This window comes from Bacillus rossius, chromosome 8 (genome assembly GCF_032445375.1).
Source record: "Bacillus rossius redtenbacheri isolate Brsri chromosome 8, Brsri_v3, whole genome shotgun sequence".
Taxonomy (NCBI): domain Eukaryota; kingdom Metazoa; phylum Arthropoda; class Insecta; order Phasmatodea; family Bacillidae; genus Bacillus; species Bacillus rossius.
In genome coordinates this window covers 61,923,704-61,945,395 of record NC_086336.1, presented here as the reverse complement: position 1 = coordinate 61,945,395, position 21,692 = coordinate 61,923,704, and the positions used below count along the sequence as shown (strand labels likewise).

Here is a 21,692-nt window from a genome sequence, read left to right as displayed (position 1 = left end):
ACTGAAACCAGAGTTAGAGCATTTCAAGTTATGTTTCATAATGTATGTTGGTTCAGTTCAAGTTTGAACTTCTATGACTGACTGTTCAGGTCTAAGCCAACCTATATTTCAAGTGGCATTGTTTTTTGTCTGTATGTGTTTAGGGATGTTATGAGGAACATAGAATAGAGTAAAATACAGTATTATTAGAGACAAGAAATTATTATTATGATAATTTTTAGCCAATTGTGTTTTTAAAACAAAATATTTTGGTGTTATTGTTTTTATTTTTTGTTAACTACTTTTATTCATAAATATAGCACAATTTTCAAAAAATACGACATTTATTTGTTCAATGATAATTGCTTCACCAAAACAGTAATTTTGACTAATACAGAACTTGTGTTTTCATAAATTTTGTTTCTGTATCCATCTTAATTTTTTATAGCTTCGACTAAGCAAATCAAATGAAGTTCTTTTTAATATTCAATTAGACTTTGCGAGGAAATTTACTATTCGTTTTATGTGAATCTTCAGTTGTGATGTAAAGCTTTGCGTTCATTGTGAAGCTAGGAATTTGTTGCTGTATTTGCTGTTGAATTTGTTGTGTTAATTTTTTGCTCAAATAGAATTGGTTATTTAAAAAAAATCCAAGGTTTGCTTTTATGAATGCTTCATACTTATGTTATAACTTTTATTGAATGGTGTTATATATAGCTGGGTCCAATTTATTAATCACTTAGTTTCAAAATTTAAAATATTATTTTTTTAACTTGAACCCAATGTAATACCTACAGCGTTGCTGATAACAATATTCAAAATTTTATCTGATCTCGTGAACATTTTAAACATTCGATTTGGCATTCGTTTGCATCAAAAAACTAGTATTCGCACAGGCCTAATTTTTGACTGAATTTACTTTAAGTGCTCCTGTATTATTGTTTTTGATAACTAGTGCCCGGAAAAAAATCGCGGATTCATTTCGTGATAGGCTGAAAATTCAAACACGTGTACAAAATTCTGCCGGTACTGCTATTGGCTCGCAGTTTAACTGGAGCTCTCTGGGCCAACGATAAACCATCGACCAAATGAAGCGTCGAATCACAAACTACCCAGTGGAGACGCTTCACAATTTAGTACCCAATGAACACGCGTGTTTACTTGAGAAATGCAGAGGGCAATGGAGGCTATCCTAGAGGTCATTGAATCCGCGAATTTTTTCCGGTCCCTATTGATAGAGACCGGAAAAATTTGCGGGTTCAATGACCTGTAGGATGAACTCCATAGTTCTACGCACACTCGGTCAAATGTCACCCACTCATTGGCTGCTGTGTTTTGAGACGTTTCAACGTAGCAGCCTGTGATTCGATAAATCTGTGGTCGGGTGTTTCTCATTTAGCCCCGGAGTCATCCAGGTGAGTGGTGAGCCAATAGCAGTGGCAGCGCTGAGGTACAACTATTTGTATTTTAGCCTATCGCGAAATGAATTCGCGAATTTTTCCGGTCTCTACCATTGGCGTAGCTGTGTTCATAAAGTTGGGGGGGGGGGGGGGACAAATAATGATTTTGATGTCATGTAAACCCATTCCCCTCTTACTAAGATGGGGGGTCCGGGGGTCCTCTACTGGAAAATTTTGATTTTAAAAGTGCAAAATAGCGCTTTTTTAAGCAATTTTTGTTTCCGACCATTGGATACATCGATGTTAAAATTATTAGTTTTTCCTTAAGATAAAATTTGATGAGTGAAGAAATTACAAATAAAGTTGGGCAGAATAATATTATAAAATAAAAATATCACGGTCTACAAAGTTGGGGGGGGACAGTCTTCTCCACCCAAAAAGTTCAGGGAGACACGTCCCCCCCTGTCCCCCCCCATCCGGTTCCTACGCCCCTGGTCTCTACCTATTGGTAACATAAATAAAAAATTCTTGTGTCTTTTTGAAGGAATATTGTTGAGGTCGCATGTTGACAGCCTCGGGAGCTGGGCCCCCAGTCTGCAGTCTACCGCCTGCGCTCCGCGCCGTCTCCCCGGTCGTCGCAGGAGGCGTGCAGCGCGCGGACCAGCTCGCCGGAGCCGCGCGCCACGGCCTCGCAGCAGAGGCGCAGCCGCGAGGCGGCGCCCGGCTCGCGCGGCAGCCGTCCGGCCAGCTGGCAGGCCAGCACGCTGGGTGACACCACGCCCAGGCAGGCCCCCAGCACGCGGCGCAGCGCGTCCCTGCCGGCCGCGCCCAAGGTCGCCGCGACGCCCGTCAGCCGCGCGTCCTGCGTCGCGAACACGGCCAGCGCGTCGCACGTCGTCGCCAGCGCCTCCCCGAACACCTGCTGCGCGCGACGCCGCTGTCAGGCGGGGGTCTACAATAGCCCGTCCACAATAGTCCGAACCTGTGCGCAGTGGCGTAGCCAGGATTTGTGTATGGGGGCTGTTAAGAAGCATGGCCCCCCCCCCCCCGTATTAAAGCGGGGGGGTCCTCCCCCGGGAAAATTTGGATTTTAAGGTGTAAAATAGTGCTATTTTACCAGTTTTCGGTTCTTAAATTTAAATATTGTAATGGTAAAAATGTTATTAATTTTTAATATGAAATTTGTTTGAGTGATGAATAAGAAAATTAAATAAAGATTTGGTGCTAAGGGGGGGGGGGGGGGTTAAACCCTAAAACCCCCCTGGCTACGCCCCTGCCTGTGCGTGGTCCGTGTCCTCATCCGAATGTAAAAGTGACTTCACATTGTCCCACCGAAAACTTCCCTGTTCCACAATTGCGATGTCCGATGTCCGAATGTATTGATTTCTAAAGTTGTCACCGGAGCGCGGTAAATTTGCCAAACCAAATGTTTTTTGTTTATTGTTTTTGATTACTTTGTAGTTTGAGATTATATATTATGTAAGTTACAAGTGACTAACAACACCTTCCGTTCCTTCAGTAACAAAAACCCAAAAAACACCACTTTTTCAAACGGGAACCGGAAATTCAAATATCGTGAGTGTTCTGTTCTTTTTCTGTGTCCGATCCGAAGTACACAGGTTGGGACAAAAAGTTCAAAATTGACTAATGTCTTCAGACCAGGTAGGTTCGGACCTTCGCCCACTTGACACATGATGTCAGAGGGTCACGTGGACCAATCAGCGACGAGTGTCCTTCGGACACAGTTTAGGACATTGCTATTGTAGATGGGCCATTTTTTTTTACACAGACAGGGAACATATGGAAATCAAAGAAAACTCGGGGAATTGAACTGGCGTATTAGATACCCAGAAAATACAGGGAAATTGACAAAACCTTTGTTAAAAAACATTGTTAGTAATTTTACATACTATGCAGTATTTTAAGATTCTAAACTTGGTACGCTGTATGTTAATTACATGTTCCTGAGCCATTATAAACTGTAAAAAAAGAGAAAGAAATAAAATGTAAATATTTTGTTTGCTCATAGCTCATAGAAATGAATTACCATTTTATGGAAAGCTATAAAATAATTCAATGTAAGGGATGTAAACATCGGTGTATTAATTTGAACCGCAGTCAAATATCAAAGTTTGATCAAACGAATATAATATTTTTATTTTTTACCTGGCATAGGTGGGACATGGGTATATAAAAACACACTCCTCAAATGCAAAGTTGTGTCAGAATTTCAAATTAATTTTGTGAAGATCTTTCGCAGATATAAGATTTTGAACGAACAAACTTTACACTTTTATTTACTATATAGATAATAAAGTCTTTTAAGATGAATCACTGAGTATCTGGATTAAGTTTAATCGAGTTAAGTTCTACAAACCACTGCAAATTAGGTATGTCACTTTCGCAAAATTTATGTCATTGAAACCATTGCGGGTAGCACTTTAAAAATTTTTCAATTGGAATAATTGGCGGTTACGCTTAAGAATTATTAATTTGCGACATGTTACCAGTGGCGTAGCTAAGGTGACTGGCGCCCCTGGACAGACTTGAAAATGGCGCCCCCTCATGGATTAAAAAAGAGGGGAGGGGGAGGGTTCAGTAACTGCGAAACCGTCGCCTTTGAATATACCTATATACTGTATAGAAGTCGCGAGTGGATAGGATTTACTCTACGTTTTTCAGAAGCGTATGATGAGCAGCTTGGGAACTTCACCGCTGCAGTGCGCTGCCGTAACGCCCTGCATCGTCTTAGTTGTTATTTACACGTTAGAGCGCAGCACTGTCGCCCGCTGTCATTCCCCCGCACCCCACACCCCCCACCTATCATTCACTGCAGCTCAAGGTCGTTCAACGGGAGGGGGAAGGGGTGTTTGAAGAGTTCGACACTTGTCAGCTAGGGACCACCACTAGTCGATGCCCTGGAGATGGTGGCGATTGCGGCGGTGAATTAACCAACCACCTCAAAACCGTATTAGAAATTTTAACCTGGGCTGGCGACTTCTATACAGTATTATATATTCAAAGCCGTCGCGGCGGCAGCCCCTCCTGCTCCGGCGACCCTGGCGGGGGGCCATCCATTGGCGTAGCTGTGTTCATAAAGTTGGGGGGGGGGGGGGACAAATAATGATTTTGATGTCATGTAAACCCATTCCCCTTTTACTAAGACGGGGGGTCCGGGGGTCCTCCACCGGAAAATTTTGATGTTAAAAGTGCAACATAGCGCTTTTTAAGCAGTTTTTGTATCTAACCATTGGATACATCGATGTTAAAATTATTATTGCTTCCGTAAGATAAAATTTGATGAGTGAAGAAATTACAAATATAGTTGGGCAGAATAATATTATAAATTAAAAATATCACGGTCTAGAAAGTTGGGGGGGGGGGGGGGGCAGTCCACTCCACCCAAAAATTTCAGGGGGACACGTCCCCCCTGTCCCCCCCGGTTCCTACGCCCCTGGGGCCATCCCTGCCACCCGCCTGCTACGCCACTGCGTGTTGCCACCGCCCTCAGCTACCTGACAGGCCTTGTAGTTGCGGTCGCCGGGCCGGTCCCTGAGCGACTCGACGCTGCCGCAGAAGGCGTCGGCCGCGGCCGTCACGCTCTTGAGGCACAGGCGGAACTGCTGGCGGGTGCCGTCGTCGGGCGCCTCGTCGGCGGCCACCAGGCAGCAGTCGGCCAGCACGCTCGCGTTCTCCGTCACTCCCGTGCAGATGTCCGTCACCTGCTGCGGGCCGAACAAGTCTCTCGTCGTCTCCACGCTAGTGGCGAGATCGCCTTCCCACCCCTTCCATATCGCTCCTCACCTTTGGAGTAGGTTCACATATTATTATTTATTTTTTTAAAATTAAAATTTAAGGCCTCCCTATTATTGTAGTTTTCACAGGTCCAGCCTACCTCGGAGCAGGGGCGCAACAACTAAATTTCCAAAAGGAGGGGGGGGGGGGGCAATATACCTTTTTATAAAGAATCATCGATCCCCCCTATTGAAGCGGGGGGGTCCGGGGTTCCTCCCCCGGGAAAATTTGTATTTCAAGGTGGAAAATGGTGCTATTTAAGCAGTTTTATTATCTAAAAATTGATTACACAGCACATTCTTTGCCCCCGTTTGCCCCCACTTCAAGGTTTCAGAGGGGGGGGGGGCAAAATACCCTTGCCCCCCCCCCTGTTATTGCGCCCTTGCCTCGGAGCACATAGTGTGTGCAGAGCTTCAGGAAAAACCACGCAATTTGAAAACGTCTCAAGATGTTCGAATGGGGTCTGTTTACGAATACCATTTAAGATGTCGGTGAGGGCTGATAAATGGTTTTGTTTTCCGAATTAAGTTTTGGAAGTGTATTTTTTTAGAACAGTTGAAATGGCTAAAAGGAGTGTTCTCAGAGTAATGTTTAGGCATATAACAACTGGTACAGATTCTTAAAACCACTTGTATTACACTTTTATCGTCATTTCTCCACCATATTATTTTTATAGTCACCACTCAGATTATTAATTTTGAAAATACAGGACTTCCCATTTAACTGGCAGGTATGTCGTACCACCCAAAACTTCCCAGGCATCCACTGGGCCGCCTCTGCTCCATTCTGACAAATTGTTCGGAAATTATGAGTGGGAAAGGTATTTTTGTACAAATCTGCGGTATTTCTCCCATATTTGTATTGTAAAAAGTTAAAAAATGAAATTATTTCTTGTAGAATTTATTTGTATGTAAATTGTCGTTAGCCAAGTCCATGTGCCCATCCACATGGTAGTGTCCAAATTGAAGATGAGTAATTCATCTAATTAAATATGTGCATTTCCCCAGACATCAAGATAATGCTAAGGGTGGCATAACAAAAATCTTTTTTACAGCAACCCATGTTTTTAAAATCAGCTTGTATTGTCACGCATGTCTGTGATTTTCTGATGGTGAGAGTGCGGAAATTCTCGCATTGCAAGACAAAATGTGCTGGGAGATGCATTGCAGTTCTTATGTGTAAAGAAAAAATATGCTAGGCGTGTTGGGAACTATAGCTTGGAAGGGCAAATACACTGTGAGGTGTGTGTAGCGATTACCGTGTGTAAAGTGTAGATATGCTCTAAGGCGCATTGCGATTCTAATGCTGAAGGACGAAAAATGCTAGGCGTGTTTTTATATTTGTCTGGGAAAGATATATAAATAGAAAAAAAAATGTTGCGATTCCCATTGTGTAAAGCAGACATATACTGGGAGGTGCATTACAATTCCCATGTGGAAAGGCAAAATATTCTGGGAGATGTTGCAGTTCCCATTGGGAAAAGCAAGATATGTAATTCTTACGTGTAAAGGCGGGAAGCGCTGGGATGGTTCGCAATTATTCACGTGGAAAGGCACAATACTCAGAGATATTGCAGTTTGCATGTGGAAAGGCTAAATATGCTGGGAGATGTTGCAATTCCTACGTGCAAAGGAGAGAAATTATTCCTACGTGCAAAGGAGAGAAATTCTGGTATGTGTCACAATTACCTATGTAATTAGGCTAAAAATGCTGAAAGATGTTGCAGTTCCCATGTAGGAAGGCGAGATATGGCGATGTGGCAAATGGCGAGGTGTGTCAATTCCCACATGGAAAGATGAAATATCCTGGGAGATGTGGCAATTCACATGTGGAAAGATGAAATATTCTGGGAGATGTGGCAATTCACATGTGGAAAGATGAAATATTCTGGGAGATGTGGCAATTCCAATGTGGAAAGACAAAATATTCTGGTAGATGTGGCAATTCCCACATGGAAAGATGAAATATCCTGGGAGATGTGGCAATTCCCATGTGGAAAGATGAAATATCCTGGAAGATGTGGCAATTCACGTGTGGAAAGATGAAATATTCTGGGAGATGTGGCAATTTCCATGTAGAAAGACAAAATATTCTGGGAGATGTGGCAATTCCCATGTGGAAAGACAAATATTCTGGGAGATGTGGCAATTAACATATGGAAAGATGAAATATCCTGGGAGATGTGGCAATTCCCACATGGAAAGATGAAATATCCTGGGAGACATGGCAATTCGCACGTGGAAAGACGAAATATCCTGGGAGACGTGGCAATTCCCATGTGAAAAGTCAAAATATCCTGGGAGACGTGGAAAGGCGAAGTACGCAGCCGGTTGGCCGAGCGCGGGAGGGAAGCTGGAGCCGTACGTACCTCTCTCTTTCCTAATACCATGGTACGTACCAAGGAGGAGATGGTGGGCAGGCGGTGCGCGCGCAGCAGCGCAGTGCCGTGCGCCACGTCGGCGGCGGCGCGGCACACCTGGTAGCGGTCGACGGGCCCCGGGGTCTCCGGAGAGCTGCCCTCCTGCAGCACGGCGAGCAGGTAGCCGGCGTGGGCGCTGCACTCGGTCAGCGACACCACCAGCGAGCAGATCTCCTCCACGCACGCCCGCGCCTGCGTTTCGACGAGCCACCCCCTCTCTGGTACAGCAACGTCATAATGCACCCCTCTCTATCCTCACCCAGAATAGTTTTTCTTATCCCTGTTTAATAGGGACACCTGTATTTCGCGATTTCATTTCATGTCAAGGTATTTCACAAAACACTGTAGCTTTTTCTAAGAGTCGTGGCAAATTGTGAGGGTGCAGCAGTATGGTGACCACATTCTCATCGGCCCCGTCAAGAGCGGGACGACACCTCTCACCGACCTCAGCCAATAACCACAGGAGAAAAGCTACAGTATTTTGTGAAATACCTTGAGATGAAATGTATTCGCGAAATACAGGTGTCCCTACTGATTAATGTACATCTATTCAAAACCCACAATTAAAAAAAATTACTGTTAACATTTATATTAAATAATATAAATAATGGCGGACGTACTGGTATCCAATTTGTGTTTAGGAGTGCTGTATCAGAGACTTCAATTACATATAAACTCTAAGTAATAAAAATTTTTACCCACAGAATACGCCATATTACTCAGCAGAATTTGGAAGTTAAACTTTAGCCCTTCAGGATACAACCTTTACTATCCTGTAGACACATATTCGTAGGTATATTACCCACGTATTCGGTCGGACTAGAAACTGGAAATGCTGTTGCGTGGCTGGACGCACTGTGGCAATGATCGCTATCAGGACAAAATTATGGTACATAGTCTGTGTCGCAGAGGAAAAAAAATACGGTATCCTGCTCGTCTCTGAAGATCTGGTGGTCCCAAAATCTTTTTAAAAAAATCTATCATTCCCAACAACAAAAGGTAAGAATTTGAAAAAGAAAACAGTGGGCAAAGTGGTTATAATCCCCCTCCCAACCACTCCCCCCGAGGCCAATATGATCCTGTGAGCAGGGTTGAATGTGGAGACAGCCACCTACCTCATGGAACCAGAAATATGCCGTATGTTATGGCAATGTGGTTACCATGGGGTATCAGGTAGGAGTAATGTAATGATTGCTACATCTTACTTATCTGTTCGCAGCATTGCCACTGAGAGCTTACGAAAGGTCCAACACTTATAACGAAAGAGCAAAAAAAAAAAGTTGTCTGTAAAGTCGGTTTACGGATGATAGTTAAACGTGACAATGTCATAACAAAACATTGATGAAATTATTGATCCAGAAGAAAATGAAATATCATATTCGGCCTGAGACTGAGCCGTAATAGGTTTTTGAAACCAAACCATTTAGGCATTAAAAAATTATATTATTTGAGGAAGAAATGTTTTTTATTTTTTCTATCTTTTGTATGATAAAATCTACCACTGCATACTTTTATGAATAAAATTGAATCATTTTTATTGAATTATCACTATTTTGTATGGATACAAAGAAGGAGTAAAATGTAATCTACAATTTAATTAATAAATTTACTTTTATTTGCATTCATTAATTCAAATATATTTATTACTTTTGAAGTAACGCGCGCGCCGTATTTATTTTTACAAGTACAAAAAAGTATTGCAGCGGCCGAGATTCGGTCTGTCAACCTTTGATTTGGAAGTCAGTGATGCTGACCGCATGGCCACGAGGCCATTTTAGATATAATTGTTTCAGATGTTATATAATAACAATTTTGTTTTGTGTTGTGGAAGTTTTAAAACGTATTTGAATATTCAACATTACTTTTAATTAACCGTACCGATTGTGTTGAAAATCGGTGGACGATCGTTAAATTACATGATATGATAAAAATATGTAGAGTAGCGGTATTTGCGGGGAAAAAATGCTAAAAATCCGAAAATGCTTTTATTATATGCTATTTCACTTCCTCTTTTCATTAAACCCGGCGGAGATAATAAATTCCAAATACTTTACTAATCAAATTACTTTTGTTTGTGAAATGTACTCCACACGAGTCACACGGAAATGTCAAACGATTAACGTTTCTTCTACAGACATGATTTTGCAATACAAGACATGTGCAATCATTCGATCGTGACCATTATTTTTAATTTTGCCGTATGTTCGTGAATGCCTAATTAATTAAAATGGTCGATTAGGTCAGGTCAGTCACATTATAAATACTTTCAAACTAAGCGGACATTAAAAATAATGTGAATTAATTTTAATGGTTGTTTAGTTTTAAATTATTTATAATGTAACTGACCAGACCAAACAAACCGGGACAAAGGATGAACAGTAGGAACTAAAATGGTCGATTAGGTCAGGTCAGTTACATTATAAATATTTTCAAACTAAGCGGACATTAAAAATAATGTGAATTAATTTTAATGGTTGTTCGGCGGGGGAGTGAAGCTCCCCACCAGTTAGATCGGCTAACTGGCGTGATGTAATGTTTTTCTAACGGTTTTCTAAAAATTAAGGACAGGCCGTGTATTATCGTACACAAGGAATACAGTTAGGGTACAGTTGTCGCATATTCAACACCTAGATCGGTATTCCAAGACAAAATTTGGGTTCATAAGAAAACATAAATTTGTTCGTTAGGGATCGTCCATTAATCACGTGAGGCCTGAAAGGGCGGGGGGGGGGGGGTTTGTCGAAAAAAATCACGAAATATCACAATGGTGGAGGGGGGGGGGGGGTGTAGAGAGATATCACGTGTATTTATTTTTTTGCACGATTTCTACTAAACCGAAAAGCGACGCGTGACCTTGACTCGCCGTAGCCGGGCAACAATATCCCCGCCCGCCGCAACATGAACCACCCGGCTCGGCTTGCCAGTCGCCAGTAAGACTGTGATTTTGGCGCCGAATACATGCGTAAATCACATATAAGCCTTTCCTTTATTATTTGTATGCTAGTGAGAATAAACCTGCAACCTTAATGTGTGTCTGGACATTTTTATCACTGTGCTTAATTTTCCAGAATTAAATTAGATTATACCTATATTTAAAGATAATATTCTGAATTTTTGAAAAATATTTTGTACCAAAAAATACACGTGATTTATTGAGGGGGGGGGGGGGGTAGTCTGAACCTCACCACAAATCACTAGTGGGGAGGGGGGGTTAAAAATTTGCTAAAAAAAACATCACGTGATTAATGGACAAGCCCTTACCGAGGTTAGATGTTACTGCACGTACTGCACGTGTTAATGACACGAAAATACAGTAAACTCGTGGAATAACATCATGTCAGTGTTAAGAAGACTGCAAGTATCCGCTCTACCACTCTGGTTCTGGGGTAGAGCGCCTGCCTTGTGACTTGTAGGACCCGGGTTCGCGCCCCGGCTCCTCCAAGGCGGATTGCCCAGACAAAATGGTGGCATTTTCTCTGGTATGAATACAATCCCTTGCAACAAGTCAGGCTACCAAAAGAAACGGTGGGTGGAACAGAAAAAAACCTTCCAGGTGGCTTCCAAATGGGGAGCCCGTTTCTTTTCTTGGGCTCCCCATGCGGTGGCCATTCCGGGGGTTTCTCCGGGGGAACGGAGTTTTGCAAAAAAAATATATATATTAGTTTTGTAGCGTTTTAGTAACTGTAGCATTATCATTCCAACATGTTATAAATAAAGCTCAAACGAACATTTAAAACATTTGAACATAACATATATTTTAATTAAGTGTGTATCAGTCAGTGAGTGGTTGTATACCGATGTTGTGTGTTCAACCATTTATCGGTATATATTTTCTTGAAGCATTATTGACAGTTTAATTTATTTACAAACTAATACATTTGTTATGTAGTGTTTTTGAAGAAAACATTTTTATAGGCACATGAATTTTATTCCTAAAAATATTATTTCTGAAAAACCACATCGTATGTGTGTGTATGTACCAGTATAACATCCAAACATAAAAAAAAAAGAATTTATTTCAACATGAGCAAAGCCTTTGATACTTTCCAACACAATCTTATTATAAAAAATTATAAATTTTAAGCCTCGTCAAACAATGCGTGGTGTATATATATATGTTTTAATTATCTTACAAATAGACGCTTTTCAGTCAAATTTGCAAATGCAATTTCATGGCAAAGTAGTAGTTTATCTCAACTACTCGTTAATATTTAATAAATGATATCCACACTGTAATCAGAATTGATGAAGGATGCTGATGAAAAAATATATAGATATAATTGGGAAATATGTTTGTGAAAATATTTCAGCTGTCGAGATCTGATTTTCATGATAGCAAACGTCTCTGATTATATAGATACCAATATGTAGATAATACTATTAGTAACACATGAAGATCTTTAGATCTTTATACATTTAAAATGTATCAATAATTTTAATTAGAAAATAATTGAAAGTATGCAGAAAAAGTTATTAAATTAATATTTAAATATTTCAGGCATTTAAATTATTTTGAATATGCTACATTCCTATATAACCTATTTGCATTTTCTATTTATTAGACGTTCGATCAGTGATGCACTTTTTATTATATACATTCTATCACCATTTTTGTTGGTTCAGACATAATGACTCAGTTTGGATTAAGAATTCCAACTTGCAATTACAGAATTAGTGACACTTTTAAAACCATTATAAAATATACTCCCCAAAATATTTATTTTGTATACACCATTTTAGTTTCGGTTCAAGATTTTTGTGAAAACCAAAGTAACCAATTGGTTAACATGATCTTTATCTGTGCGTTTTTTTTTTCGCATTGATGTGTATCAGTGTATGTGTTTTTGTTGTTATTTTATGCCATAAGTCTTAATTCGTTTATAGGTGCTGTAAGGCACAAAAAAAATTAATGTCAATTTGATTTGACAGTTTTAATGAAGGAGGATAATATTGTCACGGGGGAAAAAAAACTAGTCGTAATTAAGTCGTAAGCATCAAAAGTTACGGGGGGAGAGAATCGTAGCTCGTGACATAAAAACACTCGCTTGCTGGCTTCATACTTTGCGAAAGGCATTACTCACAATTTCTCTTAAATTCATAAAATCCTTTAATGTATCTTGGATCGAAGTTAATAGGTTCGTCATCCCGTACAGGATGTCTGGGAAGAGAGCTGAACTAAGGAGATTGTGCAAAATAACATAATACTAATTTAAAATGATTTTATTCTTAAAGTCAAATAATCCAAATCAGTCCTTATGAACATTTACAAAGCGGGATTAAAATTTACAACAATCTCTTCATTACTTCCTAATTACTAATGAACGACCTTACAAGAGAGAAAGAGGCTTCACTAAGCTCTTCCCTAATCCTTCCGATTACATCTTAATTTATAATTAAAATTAAGACAACGATAATTCTATGCTCACATTTTCCAATAAGCCTTTCTTGATCGATTACTTAAAAACTAACGTAGGGGCCTCTCCTGCCCTTGAAAACCCGAACGACCATTACATTTTAAAAACTAGGACTCTAACTAATCGTGACCTCTGACGAGAGACCTAGCTCCCGCCAGAGTCAGCTTGAAGACGATTACATGACGATCTAAACTTACGAACTAAACGACTCGTTTCCACTGGCGACGGCCATAGCTTCCGCCAGAGTGAGCCCCGAGCTACCACTCACTTGCGCTTAAATTCGTGCGCCCTGCCGCGCCTAGCATAACAACCGCTCGTTATTGAATCCAAATTTACTAAACAACTAACTAGAACATCTGGGAAGGCTACCCCCCCTCTACCCCGACGTGCATGCCACACCGCGCGGCTTGTTACGACAGCGCGCCCCAGTAACTGCGGCCCGTTGCTGCGCCCGCGCGCGGCCGAACAACAAACAAAAATCTGCAAGCCCGCAGCGCGCCGCGCCGGCCCCGTGCCCCAATTACATGGTCACGCCACTTGCGCTGACGAGTGAACAGAGCAGCCAGCCCAGAGTCCCGTCAGTAAAGACCCTAAATTTGATTTCAACAATCCTGCAAAATTTCGAACCGCGACAATATTATACGCATGGTAATATATATATTTTTGAAAGACACAACATTCCATGTACGAGCCAATGTCTCCCCTAGAGCTCCTGTGCTGCTTGTCCTCTGCCAATAAACTACACTACACAATCATAACAGTGAAATATAATTTGTGTAACTAGTCTGGCAATTTTTTAGTTGATTTCCTGCAAACAAACTTACAGTCCCGCTGTACAATAATTATGTAGAAATACATGTGAGAGCTTGCACTGTTGAAATAAATGTTAGATATTAAAAGGCTGTGTTTATTTAAAATATGTGTATGCTTACAAGCATGAAGTTATTGTATACACAATTTATTTATTTGGTTTTAAAGCCACATATAATTTAACTTTTTAAAATTACTTTTGGCTTTCTTTTGTTTTACCGTCCTTAACTGGAAAGCTATTCAAACAACTGTTTGCAAATAACTAAATATTGGAGGTACTGGGGCAACACGAAGCATAAATGTACAAATTAACAAATATGAAAGTTTACATGAATATTTTTGTTACATTTACCAAGAAAATTTACGGTGCACAACGACAAACAGAATAACTCAAAAATGAAACTTAACATATAAATTGAAAAAAAAAAAAAAAAAAATAACGGCTATACAGAGATGCACAGGTGAACCTAGCGATGTGAAGAAACAGTGATGACAGCACAGACAAATAACGTAAGCAACAGTTGAGCGAAAAATCAGATATTATGAAAACCACAACGATGATAGCGCAGACTAACAAAGTATATGATTCCTAAGAGAACAGTTTCAACGTTTCGGGAAAGAGATCTATTCACTTCTTAAGGCACAAACATACTGAGGTTTGTCATGATACATGAGTAATGGCGTTTGTCTGAACTACATCTTGAATTAATTTACCTATTATTTAAAATGTTGTTTGTCAGTTGAAATTTTATTTAATGAACTTCACTGAATTTGTTGATATTCACATAGATACTTTCTTTAACCAGATTTGTGTTTTATTTGTTTTATGTGTATATTTGTTTACACTTCTGTTAACAAAGCACAGGTATTAGTGCAGAGAAGCTTATTCAAAATAGGAACCTGTTTCTGTAACAATAAGTTTCAAGAGTGTAGTAAAAAAAAAGGGGGGGGGGAGTAGGGTGGCCAGATTTATTTAGACAAGAATTTTATTTTACAAACTTACAATGGCAGGAATTTCAAAAAGTACTTAAGGGATCGTCAACTTACCTAAAATGTATTTTCAATCACTGTCTTTGTAAAAGAGTTTCCAGAGGAGGGACTGGCTTCTGCTCTCCCCTTCCACAAATACTGTCTACACCTATGGTAAATGTGTAAACAAAATCACATGTAGTTACACACACTACAAGACGACATACTCAAAAGACGTGAATAAAAATTTTGGAGACCGTAATTTTTTATAGTTGTACTTATAATTTTCAAGACATGTGATGATAGCCTACATGGAGTACTAAAGTCTGAAACTATGTATTTGTACTGTTATGCAATGATCGTACAGTCACGCCTGTAGCATAAGGAATAACTACAAGGCAATCTTAAGATGAGAAAAGATACACTATCGAAGTTTATGGACCGAGATGTAAGACACTATATTCGTATTCCAGAGAACATAGGTTCAAATCCCGAGTGGTAATTGTCATATGATTTTGAAATAAACGTATTAAAAATCACAGCAAAACATATGGGTACCAGAAAAGATCTGTATCATCTTGCTTTAACATTTTACTAACTATATAGGCTTCGGCCTGAGACGCACTTAAGTCTTCCTTACCTAGACCTCCCAAATACACTTAGATTTAATTTAGGTTCGGAAAAAAATATTTCTGTTTAGTGTAGCTCACGACTCAGATGTGATAGCGACGATTCCTGTGATTGCGTTTAGATAACTGATAACACTGGGCAATACAGATTGTACGTGCACCAAAAAACATAAATTTTTATATTATGCCTACGGTATCTCAGTTATCATATCATAGGGTAATGTTAAACCGAATGTTTTCCGAATATTAATTGAAATGATGGTAAGCTACCATTTAGTGTCTGTTTTGAATTAAAATTTTTAGTACGTAGTCAATTTCTCATTTTTATTGCTTTTATTTTAAACCATTACACTAAAAGCGACTCGCTGACATAGAAGTTTCACGTGAAATCAATGGCCGTAAGTCTCGATACAGTCCCACCGATCTTTTCTAGAAAATGGTAGGATGGTTCCGTACTGTAGGTCATGGCTGATTCCTTTCACATTGTCGCTCTACTGTGGCGTTGTGTTTTGCCGTCTGCATTGACCTCGCTATTAATATGTTTACAGACAAGAATAGGAAGAAAAATAATACTGGAAATAGGCTATTCCCCTGGTAAACATACATAAAAATGATTTCAAGGCTTTCATAAATTAATTAATATTCTGAAATGGTTTCACTTAACCAGCTCATTACATTATTTCTTAGTCATTGAGGCAGTTAAAATATAGGTCTAATTTCACAACTTCTTAATCAGTAAAACTTAAACAGCAAACGTAAATCGTTCTCAAGTAACGTATAACGAATATTCCGTATTCGCAGTTCACAGGTTGGAAATGCTGTGATTGTTTTTATCTATTCTTAATTGCAATTGTTTTTTTCTGTACATCTATATGTTTAAATACTCTTCTAATGGTTTTCACAGCACATATTAAAAACATAATGATGGCCCCTGTAACATCCCCAACATGACTTAAACACCACAGCCATTAAGAAGTAAGGTAGTAGTGAAATCAGCCCACGAAAAGTGAACCCCAATATCCCATCAGAAACATAATGTGGGTATTATTAATGATGTAGTAATGTAAATATATATTTTTTTGTGAAATGCTTAAGTTTATTTTATTGTTTTTTGATAGACATTACATAAAATAAACTCAAATGAATTACCACCTCAGTAGTATACCTAGATGACTATACACCTGATGGTGATATTTTGTCGTGGAATTTCAAACAAATGATATAAATCATACAATATTTTACTTACTTGACCGTCGGTTGTCAGGGAATTGTGATTTTCTGCCTAGTGGCCTGGAGTTGAAACCCAATTAGAATCACAAGACTTAGATGCTGCTTATTTATACAAATTATTTCTAAGATAATAGACAATTTACTCATGTCGATCGAGTATTAGGACTGTATGGTCATGTTTTAACTTATGGTGGTCATGTTTTAACTTATGGTAGTTTTCCGTCGCCCCCAGGCGGAATAATTATTTCATTATGGCAGTCTTCCAGTATGGCAGTCTTCTGTCGCCCCCCGTCAAAACAGGAGGAAGAGTGCCATAATTGAAAACTACCATATTTTATTTTTACAGATCGCGGTTATAAGTATACAGTGCTGCTTCCTATAACCCATTTTTGGAAACTTTCGTTTCTATTAGTGCGCGATCTGTTGAGTTGATTTATGACTGGAACTACAGAAAGTAACCGTCAGAAGCGCTATCTGTGGCCTTTTAAGTTAACCTAAGAAACAGCTAGGGGGTTAACAGTGCTACCTAGCGACGTATTCTATACACTACTTCGAGAGCAAAGCAGCTATACTCATTCCATGTAGCGTATAAGGAAATATGGCAGAATTCCACCTCGTTCTTTGAATAAATGGCAGATTTCCGTTATGGTACTTTTCCGCCTTTTTCGGAGAGGTCAGGCGGAATACTACCATTATGGTAGTCTTCCGCGCCCCCAATTTAGTTATCACGATAGTGCTGCTACCTGTATGATATTTGGCACAAGCAAACATACACTAGAATGCACTGAAATCAGTTTCTAGCCTCGTGCAGGGCAGAGTTCATTAAAATGGTTGCTTTTTCGTTACCAACAGGGATTGGGTTCGCACATGTTCTGGAATATTATCTGCGAGTTAGATAACAATTGTATCCCAAACAAGGTAGTGCTTATTCGATACTATACCCCAATGTCTTGGAATACCACGCCTAAAACCATTATTTTTGTGTCTTGTAATACCGTTCTATGTCTATGAAAATTTCTTTATATGCGACATCTCTCTTGAGGAAGAAAAATTTTCAATATCTAATATATAAAATTCTCGTGTCACAGTTTTCGTTGCCATACTCCTCCGAAACGGCTTGACCGATTTTGATGAAATTTTTTGTGCTTATCCGGTATCTATGAGAATCGGCCAACATCTATTTTTCATCCCCCTAAATGTTAGGGGTAGTCCACCCCTAAATTTTTTTTTATTTCCAGTTTTTGGTAGGAAATCACCATGGCAACGGCTGTTGCTTTGTTGATGCTTCATTCGTCTCTATGGCAACGGCTATTTCATTGTTAGTGCAGTCCTCATCACCGTTGAAATTTTGCAAGTACTTTAAATATCAAAAATTGCCCTTTTTTTTCAAGTATATATATTTTACAGACTTGAAACTTCACAGTAATGTTCCTTATGTTACGCAGGATGACATTTTCCGAAAATTAGATCCCATAGCATAGGTGGTTAAAACCAGGCAACAGTGGGTACTTTGTCTGCATGAGAACAGTATTTTGCATTGTTCATGCCTTCTGCGTCTCCATGGCAACAGGCATCGCGCGGCAGTGGCGTACCCACAACGAGGGGCATGTATTATGAGCGGCGCAAGAGTGATCTGCCTGTAGACTGCCGTAGCGAAGTACGGGTACATCAGTTTTATGTTGCGTGCACGAGTCGGGAAACCATCGGTACATTATACAGCATTGTAATAAATTTTCACAGAATTTTTTATTATTTACCATTACTGTAAATGGGAGATGTGGCATAATTCTTTTTCCATTAGTATAGCCGTGCGAAGCCGGGTCGGGCAGCTAGTCAAATGATAAAAATTTCGTATGGCATGAAAAGTGTTGAAACCAATATGGCGTCTTTCAGTTGCTATGTCTCCCCCTCGAAGGCTCACCTCGTCGTGCTCGGCGCTGTCCCGCCCCACCAGCGCCGCCAGGTCTCTCATCAACACCGCCAGTCCCCTGGTGCGGGCAGCCACGGTGTCCCGGCAGCGAGCCACGCTCTGCCCGAACACCGACAGGCTGGGCGTCCTCACGGGACGCGGGTCGCTGCCGAAAACAACAACACGGGTCCTCTGTCATGTTCAGCGCTCCTGGCGGGAGCACGTGCAACCACCAGTCCCAGAGTGCGGGCGGCCACGGTGACCCGGCAGCGAGCCACGCTCTGCCCGAACACCGGCAGGCTGGGCGTCCTCACGGGACGCGGGTCGCTGCCGAAAACAACAACACGGGTCCTCTGTCATGTTCAGCGCTCCTGGCGGGAGCACGTGCAACCACCAGTCCCAGAGTGCGGGCGGCCACGGTGACCCGGCAGCGAGCCACGCTCTGCCCGAACACCGACAGGCTGGGCGTCCTCACGGGCCGCGGGTCGCTGCCGCAGACAACAACACGGGTCCTCTGTCATGTTCAGCGCTCCTGGCGGGAGCACGTGCAACCACCAGTCCCAGAGTGCGGGCGGCCACGGTGTCCCGGCAGCGAGCCACGCTCTGCCCGAACACCGACAGGCTGGGCGTCCTCACGGGCCGCGGGTCGCTGCCGCAGACAACAACACGGGTCCTCTGTCATGTTCAGCGCTCCTGGCGGGAGAACGTGCAACCACCAGTCCCAGAGTGCGGGCAGCCACGGTGTCCCGGCAGCGAGCCATGCTGAGTTGAGTTAACACGGTGACGGTGAGTTAAACCGATCCTTAAAATAAGTAAGAATACTTTTTGAAGTGTAAACATCTTAACTCTCGGAATACGGCATAGGTAGGAGAAATTCCGTGAAAATAGATCTGAAGGTGAAGAACGGAAATGTGCAACAAAAATGGCGAACCCACGTGTAGCAACATAAGCTCATATATAGTGTGTTTCGATAATATTAGTGTACACACCACAAATAATCCTTTATGATAGTGAAACTACCCTGAAATATTTTTGGTGAACTAAAATAGCTATAGTAACAAAATATCACAAATTTTAAAATACCTAAAAAAACTAGCATTACTATTATTATAATACACATTATCCTTGCAAATTCTCAACAGGCAGCGTAGTATAGTAGTAGAGCGCGCGCTAGTAAAGCTTGAGGGTGAAGTTTGATGTGATTAAAACTTAATCACGGAAAAAAAAAATTACTATGTTAAAATAATAATATAATTTTATGTAGTAATACATTGCTGGGCTCATTTTTATTTCTCGTCTTTGTACGATGATTCGTCCCCCACCCTAAAAAAAAAAAAAGCCGAGAGAAATAGATGCACGAAAGAATAAGACAGAGAAAGTGCGCATGCGCTTGTTTCAGAAAATAGTTATAGGTATCCTATACAGTTAGCTGTGAGTGCCATGCATTTTATATTTGCTACCACCGTGTGCTCGCGATTTTTCTTTGTTGAACAAGCAGCGTAGAGAGTGCTGTTGAAATAGTCCCTGCATTTCCCGCATAGATAGCGCTACCTGTTATTAATCTCATATTTCGTTCAAAGGTATGGCGTGTTACAAATGGCAGAATTGTTTGATGAAACAGTAAAAATCCACAGTTTATGTTTATCATGCGAGTATTACAACAGTGAGTAATATTTATTTAGAAAATTTGTCTTCGTTATCTTCCTGACGTTTTAACCCTTACGATATACGTGCGAGTCGAGGTCTGAACTGCCAAAGAGGTTTCACTCCCGTCACAGCAATGCCCAAGCCCCCAACCCCCGCATGGTAGACTCTTTTCTACTCTGTCCAACTCTTCTTCCAGATCCATCCTTCTGATTTCCCGAAAGCATCCTGCTTGATATTAATGCATGAAACTTTTTTATCCCGCGTGTCAGAGCCCAGGTTTTTTTTGCCTGTGTCCATGCAGGTTTTACCTGGGCCCAACTTGTCTAGTTTTTAGTCTAGAGTAGTCAGTGAGGGGAGTCAGCCCTGGCGCCAATCGCAGCCATGGAAAGGCCAATCCCCCCTCCTGGCGCATGGTGCATGCTACCTCTCCTGCATGGCTAACACCCTGCATGATCAGAGCGTATAGGCTTCGGCCTGAGACTTACTTACTCTCCCTACCTAAACTGAAATGTGGCTTCATTGGACTTACTCCAGACAACTTTATGAAGCAAGTACCCACCATAAATGACAATGCATTTTCTGGTGCCAAAGTCCACTTGTTCTTGCATAGGACTGAATTACATAAACATCATTGACGTTCTGCCCTTGTGCATACACCTTCTTCTGTGAATGGACATTGGAAAAGGGGCTAGCTCATATTCGAACAAATTCCTGAGGCCAGCCTCTGATTGCTTCATGATGCAAACTCGTTGGAATAGAGTGAGTGGGTCTATTGTGAAATTTTTTGTCCTTGATTTTAAGAGAACAGGAAACAGATGCTAGTGTAACCACCTTATCCTTCCGCTTCAATTTCAAATCTTCAAAAATGTACTTTTTTCTAAACATTTCTTCAAGCAGGTGATACCAATGGATCGGGCTATGTAGCAGTTTACACACTTAGTGTTCAGTTGGGTCGCAGCATCCCCCGTGAAGGAGCAGCGGAGAGTGAGTATGTACCTGGTGAGCAGGAGCATGTCGGCGGCGGTCTGCATGCGGCGCTGGCACAGCTCGCAGGTGAGGGCGAGCGCCCTGGCGCCCAGCCACGCCGCCTCCTCGCGCCGCCCCCGGGGGCGGCAGGTCTCGGGGCCCATGCGGCGGCGGCGGGTCGTCGCCACGACACCTCCCAGCGCGGCCGGCGGCGGCAGTAGTGACTCCCCCTTCGCGCCGAGGGTGGTTGACCGCCTCCACTTCCTGCGACGTCACGGCCACATAAGGGGGGGGGGGGGAGAGGAGGGCCGTTGGCCCGGAAGCAGGGGCACGCGATGCCGGTCAGGAAGTCCCTGATTTTCGCGTTCGGCGGCGGGCGACCTTTTCATCGCTGGTCAGTGGCGCGTCCGTGAACCTCCCCCCCTCCACGGCATTGTACATGCAGGGGCGTAGCCTGAGGGGGGGGGTTAGGGGTTCAACCCCCCCCTACCCCTTAGCATAAAATCTTTAATTAATTTCTTATTT

The 21,692-nt window shown here is 41.5% G+C and overlaps 1 protein-coding gene across 1 annotated transcript; it reads right to left on the bottom strand.

Moving 5' to 3' along the window:
• Window positions 1-1,980: 1,980 nt before the first annotated feature.
• On the bottom strand, window positions 1,981-18,782 carry LOC134535385 (talin rod domain-containing protein 1-like). Its single transcript, XM_063374458.1, has 4 exons — window positions 18,567-18,782; window positions 7,573-7,785; window positions 4,895-5,104; window positions 1,981-2,301 (listed from the first exon to the last, which is right to left on the bottom strand). Exons 1-4 carry the CDS (start codon window positions 18,615-18,617, stop codon window positions 1,981-1,983), a joined length of 795 nt encoding a protein of 264 aa, XP_063230528.1. The 5' UTR covers window positions 18,618-18,782.
• Window positions 18,783-21,692: the final 2,910 nt, after the last annotated feature.

Excerpts from the sequence above, each read along its gene's own strand:
- LOC134535385 (XM_063374458.1), bottom strand. The coding sequence starts at position 18,617 with ATGAGAGACCTGGCGGCGCTGGTGGGGCGGGACAGCGCCGAGCACGAC. Across the intron at positions 7,786-18,566 it reads ACAGCGCCGAGCACGACGAG|GCGCGGGCGTGCGTGGAGGA; the intron begins GTGAGCCTTCGA and ends GTCGAAACGCAG. Across the intron at positions 2,302-4,894 it reads GCAACTACAAGGCCTGTCAG|CAGGTGTTCGGGGAGGCGCT; the intron begins GTAGCTGAGGGC and ends CGTCGCGCGCAG.